The 10,479-nt window shown below is 37.2% G+C and overlaps 1 protein-coding gene across 1 annotated transcript; it reads right to left on the reverse strand.

Moving 5' to 3' along the window:
* Positions 1-2,119: 2,119 nt before the first annotated feature.
* Positions 2,120-10,296, reverse strand: ESM1 (endothelial cell specific molecule 1). The gene is made up of 3 exons (XM_072416699.1): positions 9,734-10,296; positions 4,049-4,198; positions 2,120-2,566 (listed from the first exon to the last, which is right to left on the reverse strand). The coding sequence occupies exons 1-3, from the start codon at positions 10,032-10,034 to the stop codon at positions 2,466-2,468; spliced, it is 552 nt and encodes a 183-aa protein (XP_072272800.1). The 5' UTR covers positions 10,035-10,296; the 3' UTR covers positions 2,120-2,465.
* Between the last annotated feature and the right edge of the window lie 183 nt (positions 10,297-10,479).

Raw genomic sequence — 10,479 nt, forward strand, 5'->3', positions numbered from 1 at the left:
AATTTGTAGTGCGTTAAAGTCTCCCCCAACATACCTATCCTTCTGGGAGAGTTTCTGATAATGCATAACTTGTTCAAGTACCTACAGCTTATTAATATTATTTTATTGCACAGTATTATTGCACAGTATTTGTATAGCACCATCAAATTAGGCAGCGCTGTACAAAGTCCATAGTTGTGACACTAACTGTCCCTCAAAGGGGCTCACAATCTAATGTCCCTACCATAGTCATATGTCATTAATGTAGTCTAAGGTCAAGTTTTGGGGGAAAGCCAAATAACCTAACTGCATGTTTTTGTAATGTGCGAGGAAACACATGCAGACAAAGGGAGAACCTGTAAACTCCATGCAGATAGTGTCCTGGCCAGGATTCGAACCTGGGCTCTAGCGCTTCAAAAGAGTGCTAACCCCAGAGCCACGGTCCTGCCCATGCTACAGCTTCCTTCCTCTTCCCAGAAAAAACATACAAGACAAGGCAAGAACCTAAGTTTATTTGGAAGGAAGGTCACTTCTCAACATAATGTCAATACCTCCTTAGTCCAATGTCTCCTATAGGCCACTTTTCCACTTTAGTTCTTGGAACCTACATGATTGTATGTAATAGCACCTTATATACTTAAATATAATTTAAGATTTTTTAGACCTGCAAATGAACCTAGAAATAGAATCTTGGTTTATACTCTGGTCCCACCACTGGATGGTGATGTGCCTTCATGTAAAGTGTATAACAAATGCTTGCCATCTGAGACATTAATAGTTTGTTACACGCTTTACATGAGAACACAGCGTTATCCACTGGTGGCCAACAATAATGCACAAAAAATAATTTAAGAGTGTATAAATAAACAGGGCCCATGTGATTTATTTTTTCCCCTTTTTCAATAATTGTTTAAAAAAAACAAACCATGGATGTACTTATTCACAATAATTTTATTGACATTTCAGTTGATTACTGTTTTAGATGTTACCAGTGATGAATGCATTTGTGCCTCAAGTTTATACTCGAGTCTGTAGTTTTCCTGTTCTTCTTCCTGTTTTACATTTATACTGGTTTATATTCTCTGTTGCAGAGAACCATGTTGTGATACATTTTAAATTCCACAATCAGTACTTGCTACTGATAGAGTTAGCTGGAGGAAAATGGAAGATAGAACAAACAGAGCAGGCTTTATGGAGTAGGGTTTGGGACCCCAAAAGACAATATGAACCATTAAAGGTATGGTAAGATGATTTAAAAAGCCCTAAAAGCACAGTAAAGCATTCCTAAAGTGAAAAGTACAGCTTCAAAAGACAATCACCTCTGAGTGATCAGTGTATAGTGCAATGATTTTAACAAACTTTGTTTGCAGATTCACACCTTTCGCTATTCTAATGATAAAGCTATATGTTTCACCAAGTCTTTCCAAAAAAACAAAACAAAAAAAAACCCTGGGTGATCATTGTATATTCCAAGGATTTTAACAAACATTGTTGCAGAGTCATACCTTGTGCTGTTTTAATGGAAACAGTATATGTTTCACCACATCTTTCAAAAAGAAAATCAAGGTTTTTAACAAACTTTGTTGCAAATTTGTACCTTTTGCTGTTGTGAATGGAAAGCAATATTTCACAACATTGATGAATTCCTAAAATTGACTGATTCCTAAATTAGAGGGTATACATTCATAATTAGTGTTGTTGTTTGAATTCCTCATTGCTCAAGCCAGCCAAAGGTAGCAAATTTTTACTGCATTCCAAAGAGACACCTCCTACCTTTTATTATGCACTAAAGTCCTTTAGCCAATGAGAACACAACAATCAGATTCCTTGACAATCATTATCGGTGGGAAACTGACCATGACACCACCAACCTATGAGAATGCTCGCCTTTGTATGGAAATTCAAAGTAAGGGGATAGAGAAATCAGGCACAAGACAGAGCAGTGGGGCAGAATCCTCAGGGAGGCCAGTGTTCTTCAATTGCTAAAGAACTGTTGGGTAAGGTAAGTATTACAGAGCCATTTATTACAATCTGCATACAGATGTTTCTGTTTTTTTGGCTAAAATTAGTGCAGAATATGGAATCCATGGTTTCTAAGTTAATAATATTTAAAAAAATGTACTGTATAAAGTAGCAGAGATTAATAAACAAAGCATTGAAGCATTTATTTAAATACACATTTAAGAACACTCAGATATATCCAACAATTAAAAATCCTTAAAAACAGACCAAAATAAAGTTTATATAACTACACATTTACAAGAAGGATTTAGACTTGCATCACGGAATAAAGATATATATCTGACTTGTAAGGACCTTCTCCATCTCTAATAACTTTTTTTTATTCCTTTAAATTACCAGTGTCAGTTGACCACCCAGTAAGTAAGATACATCCAGCCCCTTCTGGTGGTATTCCATTGCATTTGTTGCATTTTTTTCAGCCTCAAATCCACATAGAAGTTCTTAATGACAAATATAAATAAAATTCAGCGTGGGTTTAGCCATTTTATTCCAGGTGAGCGAGAAGATTTATCCTTGGCAAGGTCTTGCTTGACACTGTTTCCATCTCCAGAAGCCATTTCAGAATCTAGAAATAAGCAAAAAATTTTATTTTTTTGTCTGACATCTAAAATTTACTAAACTTGTTCACTGACTTTTTGAGGCTAATACTGACACAGTGTTCCAAATTGTGAATCATACACCAGACCTTGGTATATTATTGGTTTAATGCTAGCCATAGATAAAACATTACACATGAGTTATTTTATTATAAAACATTATAGTTCTTCTCCTGCATAGAACAGATCAGGCTGATTCTCAGACAGCAAGCTGTTTCTAAATTGTCCTCAAAATGATAGTTGAGGTTGACAGTAATTGCAAGTGTGCATTTAAAGGCAATGGTCAAACCAGCTATTCATGCAGAAGTGCAGACACAAAAACTCTGAGCATGATACCTTTTTTTTTTACTTGTACTGAACCCCATGATCCCTGAATACTGAAGAATTCTGATATGCAAACAGCAATCAACTCCTTTGGTTTCTGATTCCGGCTTCTAGCTTTAATGTCTCACTTTTGGCCGATTGCTATGATTGGGAGCTTTGTGTTTTTTAGAACTGCCTGCGAGAACAAACAATTTCTGCTTGTATGTAACTGCCAATAGGAGTAGCAGTTTCCGATCCTGATCCAGATCTTAGAAGTAGTTGGAAAGCCTCAAGTCTGAACCAATACCAGGATTGTAATGATAGCTGTGATGTTTACCAGAAGGACTGAAAAACACCAACTTTCTGCAATAAAGCCCTTTCTACTGTTTGCATTTCATCACCACTCTTATTTTAGAAGCATAGCTGGTATAGCTTAAAATTTATTTCACAGCAAATCAAGGCATATATTAGGTTTTTTTTACGATTGGCCAGAATTATAATAGTGAAGTCCAGGAATTATTTTTGAATTGACTAACATTTGGCCTTAATGAGACACTGACTTATTAAAGCTCTCCAAGACTGGGGAAGACAGACCATAATGGATGAACCTAGGTGATCCAGCAAATCAGGGATGGATCTGGTCCACTATTGAAAAGTTTCACCAACTAATAGCAATGGGTTTGTTGGATTACCCAAGTTTTCCCATGATACTTGTCGAAGAAGAACAATCTACAATGAAGGAGCTTTTGCAATGCTGTACATACGGCAACCTGTGACTGTTCAGAGCTCAGCAAACTTTATACTGATTGCAGATGCAATCAATTAAAAAAACATACTGCCCACATATGCATGGTTGAAAGCAAGCTTGTTCACTGTGTTCCACTGTGTAGTAACATCTTTACACATAATAAAGGATGACTGATGATTCACCTTCTACTTTTGATGTCGTTGGACACTTTTGTAATGAATGTTTATCTAATTTGGAAGTATTCATTCATTTTAAACAACCTTTATCCAGCATGTGCACATTGCTTTTGGAGCTAATCTCCCTCGGCACCTTTCCACTGGTATACCCAGTTATACCCAGCCACCTGGTTATTGGAGCTTAGCCAGGGAAGTGATGCCATTATGCAATGATGCAATCTTACCTGTATTCAGCCTTAGTTTATTAGGTGATTTGGCTCCTGTAAATTGGAAGAATGGAAATTTCAGACACTTTCCAGTGACACGATCACAAATTCCAGATGGACAATTGCAGGTTCCTCTGCATTCCATTCCAAAGGTGCCATATGGACATTCTGTAACACAAAGTGAAACAAAAGAATAATTATAATATTTTCTTCATGTGTAATTTACTGAGCGGGATATCAGTAATTTTACATCTTACACAGGGTAGTTAATTATTATTTTTTTTTTCAAGAAATTTGTAGTGGTATAAATACAGAGGTCATTGCTGAACTCCTTCTAGAAATACAAATTTCCTAGTTTTCACTTTAGTTTAAGAAATGTGGTTGAAACCAGAACTCCTAACATTTAAATATATTTATATATTTAATGACTTACAAATTACCCAAGATATTGAATCACTGAGCATGACAGACAGGAAGTCAATGGTTTCAGAACATGACCTCACCAAAAGCAGTGTTCAAATTTTAAAATTATTCATATTTAACCATTTCAATTGGCACCAATATTTTTTGGGGCTATCTGTAATGGTGAAAATCCTCCCACTGGCCAACAATATAAGAGACATTTGTTCCACTGACCATCATTTTAATGCACTGTAAGCTATGGATATAGTAATTATAGAAGTAATTATAGAATATATAGTTATCTATATAATATTTTATCTAACCCCACTGTTATTCTTGGGAATGTGTTAGACTGAGTCCTTGTTGTGATCTTTGAGAATATTGAGACTAAAAACTTTCACAATAAAAGCAGCTGCAAGTGAGGAATTGTTAAAAAAAAAGCTGTTTTACTGTTTGTTAGGAATTTGCATGTTTGTATATAATATCTTCTGTGAATACAGTCCTAAATTTTAGGCTTAGGATCACAAGGCAGGTACTTTCTTTCTCTGGATATTGGAGAGCTTGTGGATAGCTCCTTTGATCACAGGAGTTATGTCACCACTTCCCTGGTTTGGTTGGATGGATTTCAGCCCCTGCTCTGACAACCTTATCTTGTATATCTTGTAAATCTTTAATGACCAAGACAAACTCTGCAGTTCTTTCTTTTTGCATGTCAAAGCACAGCTTGCTCCAGAAGTTAATGAATGTCCAGGCTCTATAAAGTTTTTTTTTTGCTTTGTTTGTGATTAGCTTACAGTGAGGATTTTATACAGTAACTGACACCATGCTGCCTAATAATATGTTGAAACAAACATCTCTCTTTAATCTCAAAACACAACCCCAATCTGCTGATTGGACAATAAAAGAAAAACAGCACTTTGAAGAGTCATTGATCTGCCAAAACCATCACATCACTGTCAGTGCTAACTCTCGTTCTCAGAGTTGCAGAAGACTACAGGAAGTTAATGTTCTGGTGCTTATGCTAGCTTTATAAATAACTGAAACTTTTCTTACATCTGCCTGGGGATCAATTTTAAATATTTGACATAGTGGGCTGGAGAATAATAATTTTCCATTAAATGTACCTTTTTCTTGTTAATTTATATGTAAAACTTATATGAAATTCTGTAAAATAAGGCTCCAAGAATACCCCATGGTTAGAAATTACAGTAGGTGAAAATTTGCTGTGCATGGGGTCAAGTAATAGAATGTTAAATTCAGATTCCAGATGATTAAATATAACTTGTCATCTCAAGTCTATTTTTTTAAAAAATTAAATAAAAGCGATTATATGACCGTCAAGAGACATTGAGCATTACCTAGAAATGATTAATGTATAATATAAATATGGTTTAACAATGTGATACTTTAAAAATAAGCATTTCAGGAATGAGTGGGGAAGGATAGGAATATGGAAATAATTAAATAGATACATATTTTGGAGATGATTTTCAAGTTAAGCAACAGTTGGATTCTATCATTGCTTAAATATGCTTAGCGACTGTCTTTCCAAAGACAGAGCCAGTCCAGCTGGATGTGGATTGATCTTGGATTTTAGTAAATCTCTGTAGTAATACATTTATTTAATATGTGTGCCTAAATAGTGAATGTGTTTTATGTTCAGATTGGCAGTGAGGTTGCAGTGTGGTTACGGTTTCTTCACATCACTGAACCATTTCTTTGGGTGAAACATTACATGTACAGCCCAATACAGAATGAATGGGGACTGTAGTAAGTTGTTGAGTACAACTACCACCTGCTGTCAAATACGCAATCGCCGATTCTTTATGAGCCAGTGCATCAGTGCAGGTGGCCAAGCAGCATGTCTGAACGTGGCGTTACTCCTACAAATAAAATACCTAAGCTGACAGGAGCACTTTAGGAGTTTGCTGCAGGCAGGCAAATGCATTTCTGCAGCCCCCCCTTTCTCAAAGATCACTCACACACTATTGTAACAATGTAAATTTCTGGTAGCTCAAAAGTTGTGAAATAGCAAAGCTTTGGAAATTTTGATTTTTCATATTTTCAACATTCAGTAAATTATCTTTACAACATGTCCTCCCTGACCTCAGTAGCTGCAGCCATTGTTGATAATTTCATCCTCAAAGTTTGCAGAAGGAAGTAATTTCAGTTTCTGAACTTACCCCCATTCCAAAAGGTTTTTGGCAGCCTACAGCACGATGCAATGAGTCCCAATGAGACCCATTCCTAAGGATGCCCTTTGGGGCACCTTGTATGACCTTTAGGGATTAACTACTACACAGTGTATGCAAATATAGAGGTCAGTGATGAGAGCTTGTTCTAAAATGTTTTTACTACCTGTTAAGTATACTTTGAATTTAGTAGAGTAAATAGGAAAGAACTATTGGAATATCCATATCCAGTATTCAGAAATGTGGCAACAGTTTTACCTAATGACTACTGTGCTGGATCCAGGATTTACATGATTGCATGCATAAAGATCAACAAATATATCTAAAGTCATAGCATTTATTGTCAAGATATTAGAATAGAAATAGGTATTAACTGTTTCCTTGGCTCAATTGTGACCAGGTTAGTTACCAAGCCCATTCTGTATTAGGTGGGCCTAATGGCTGCTCTTTTACATTTCCAACCTGAACCTTAACCAGGAAACCAGCCGGGGTGGCCAGGAAAATGAGGGCAGCGTGTGTGCACCCTCTCCACTTCCTGTAAAAGTCCAAGCCACATGCTTTATAACATTGGGGTCGGTGCAGGAGATGAGGCAGCCTACTTCTTCTTCCAATGCTGAGAAACAAGGGACTCTTTCCCACTTTTAGCCCCCCTAAAAAGGATGTGGGGATTTGTTCAGGATGGGAGCCGTATTATGTAACCTGAAAGGCTCCTTTAAAATAGGATGACCAGATATTTACCCCATTCCAGAGGAATGGATACTGGAGTAGATGAGATCCTTAGTCATTCCCACAAAACTATTAATGTAAGGTCTTCGGGGCAGGGTCCTCTCCTCCTCCCCAGGGTCCTCCTCTTCCCCCTGTCTGTATCTGTCTGTCATTTGCAACCCATGTTTAATGCTCAGAGCTGCATAATATGTTGGGGCTATAAAAATGTTTATTATTAATAATAATAATAATAATAATTATAATATAAATACAGTACACACAAATGCCATGAACAAGTTCTGTATTAATAAAATAAAACACAAATGCACTCTCAATCATGTCATGCAGTGATGTAAATCTAGGTCAATCTTGATGAAGCATTGGACAATAATGTTTATATGATGCACACCCAGCACTAAATGACAGATTCTCCAGCACTGCTGAAATATGACATTCATCACTCAGGATTCCCAATGGTATTCCCATTGCCAGCTGGATCTGTCAATTTACATTTGTCAGCCTGTGTAAACTTAGTAGAAGATGATTTGACATCTTTCAATTTGGTGTCACATTGGTGGGCTTGATGTCCATGTAACCGTATCCTAAGTGCCCGTTCACACTTTGTTTCCCTTGAACCCATTCATAAATAATTGTGTTACCAACATGTAGCCATGGTGAACATGTGTTGATGTTCAAAAGTGTCGCAAATCCATCATTACTATTATGTGAGTAGTGCACAATTGTTATAGATCAGACCAAGCTTGGACTTTAGCTCTGGCAGGCAAACTAATTTGAGTATTATAGGAAAACAGGAGCCACCTGTGTCTACCGCTGTTACCTATAGGACTCTACCTATAAGCAATAGCTACCTGTTGCAGTTGTCTCAGTGATCTCATTTTATAACAGTCCCTGAAACTCCTAATCTGATATTGCATTACCAGATTTTGACACTGAACCTATGGAAAAGCATACCAGCCATAAAACTAGCATTTCCTGGAGGTCAGCAGCCACATTATGCATAATTATCATAGTTTAGGTACAGGTTCCCCTAATATTAGGCTTTGGCATTATAAATTTCCTATAAATATTACAATTGTTCTACTACTATTTCATGATGTCACTTTCATCTTAAAGTGCACTGCTCTGGACCACAGTGCAACCCACCATATTGCATTACAGTGCGCTCCTGAAAGTCATGCGGGTTTAGTTGTTGGACTGCTGTGGAATATCGGGCAGCCTATTCAAATGATTGTGTTGTCTTAACAAACAACAGTAAAGTAAATGCACAAGCACACAAGTGCGAAGAAATACAGCGCATATGTGTAAATGGGCCCTAAATGAATGCCATATTCACTTTTTGTTCACTGCACATGTAGAAACCTGTACTGAAAGAGATGTAGAAATTGCTTGCTGCATGGTTGTCCCTGCTGCCTGTAGTAGGACTTGGCACAAATATGCAGACAGTAAACTGGTCTGATACACCTTCCAAGAGCTGGTCTGATACACCATCCTTTGGATAGTATTGTAACAATCAGATCATGACACACCAACATTTTCAGCAATAGTAGCTTTTTATATTTCTACCAATACAAGTTACTTATGGATATACCTAATACTGCAATAATGATGATAATAATTGTGGAGCTCACAATCTAATGTCCTTAACATAGTCTAAGGCTAGATTACAGTACCTTCCAGCTTGTTTTTGGAATGTGGGAGGAAACCAGTGCATGCAAAGAGAGAACATACACATTCAACGCAGATAGCATCCAAATTGAGACCCTAGTCCTGCACCGGGCAAGTCATCGTACCACTACAGCAAATTGTAAAATTATACACACAGATAAAAAATAATAAAAGTAATCAATCCAAAATTCCCTTCAATGGCTTAGTCCTTTTCTCACTGATAAAATATGATTTTTAAATATGTGATCATGATTGAACTTTGCACATATTAAACGTGGTAAATTCTCATCATTTTAGCTTTTGTTTGAGGTACAAGTGTGATACATTGACTTTTATATTAAAGGCTCATTTTTTTACCTTCATTTAATATTAAAAAAAATTAAACTTTCAGGCCTTTTTCACCCTATGCATTATCACAATATATTTATAAATCAGGCAATCTGCCATTCCTTCAAACATTCCCTGGTGGGAATAAATTACTGCCATTGAAACACATGGACCTGACGATTTCCATGAGGGAATGATTGAAGGAATGTCTGATCCCCTGTTAAATATTTAGAGCCCAATATGTTACTGTGCAGAGAGGTGTGCTAAATCAGTCTGTTAAGTTTTGTTGTGTTGGCTGCACACCTGAATGCATGATAAACTAGATTCTTTCTAGATAAGATTGTAAATAAATGGCACCACAATTTTCATGCTGCAAAAATAGCTCGATTACCTCGGCAGACACCAAACTCATCTCCGAAATCGTCTTCTTCTGTAAAAAAATGGCAAGTCAGTCCAGGGCCACATTTAACTCCATCCATTCCAGACACAGTCCTGTAACAGGTTTCTCCCGCAGCTGCGGCGCAGACCCTGCAGCATCCACAGTCATCCAGCACGGTCCTCTTACATCTTACGGTACTCTTGCATTCGTCGCTGTCGCAGCGATCTGGACAATCCACGGCATACTGGGAACTCCGGGCAGTGCCAAAGTGCATGTTAATCAGCAAAGAGGCAACAAAAATGCAGCACCTCATATCTGCAGGCGGAATGGACTTTTTACTTTTGGACACAGAGCTGCACTGATTGCCTCTTGCTGAGGACAGGAATGAATCCAAAGTAGTAGCTGAGCATCAATCTACAAATTTAGCAGCTTTATACATTGTCTTCCCACGGGTTTGTCAATCGTCAGCTTCCTCAATCCGGCCGTGCTGTCCTACTGCCAACCTCCCTTCTTTTACTTCACAAAATCCAGGATGGAGGTTGGATTAACAAGCTGCTGCCATCCAGGAATTGAAAAGCATGTGCTGATGTCATTTGTTATGTTTAGAGTTTTTCTTTTTTTTTAGGTTATCCTTTTTTTTTTTTTTTTTTTTTAACAGGAGATCAATAAACATCTATCCATATGCAATGACTAAGGATGTCTGCAAGGAGAGAGAATAGAAAGAGGATATTTTGTTATGTGGGACTGACACTTTCTAA

The sequence above is a fragment of the Pyxicephalus adspersus genome, chromosome 6, assembly GCF_032062135.1.
Source record: "Pyxicephalus adspersus chromosome 6, UCB_Pads_2.0, whole genome shotgun sequence".
NCBI classification, from domain to species: Eukaryota; Metazoa; Chordata; class Amphibia; order Anura; family Pyxicephalidae; genus Pyxicephalus; species Pyxicephalus adspersus.

Bases quoted from the DNA above. Each gene is read 5' to 3' on its own strand.
- ESM1 (XM_072416699.1), bottom strand. From the start codon at position 10,034: ATGAGGTGCTGCATTTTTGTTGCCTCTTTGCTGATTAACATGCACTTT. The intron at 4,199-9,733 runs GTAATCGAGCTA...TTTGTGTTACAG, and splicing joins TGAGTTTGGTGTCTGCCGAG to AATGTCCATATGGCACCTTT. The intron at 2,567-4,048 runs GTAAGATTGCAT...GCTTATTTCTAG, and splicing joins TAAACTAAGGCTGAATACAG to ATTCTGAAATGGCTTCTGGA.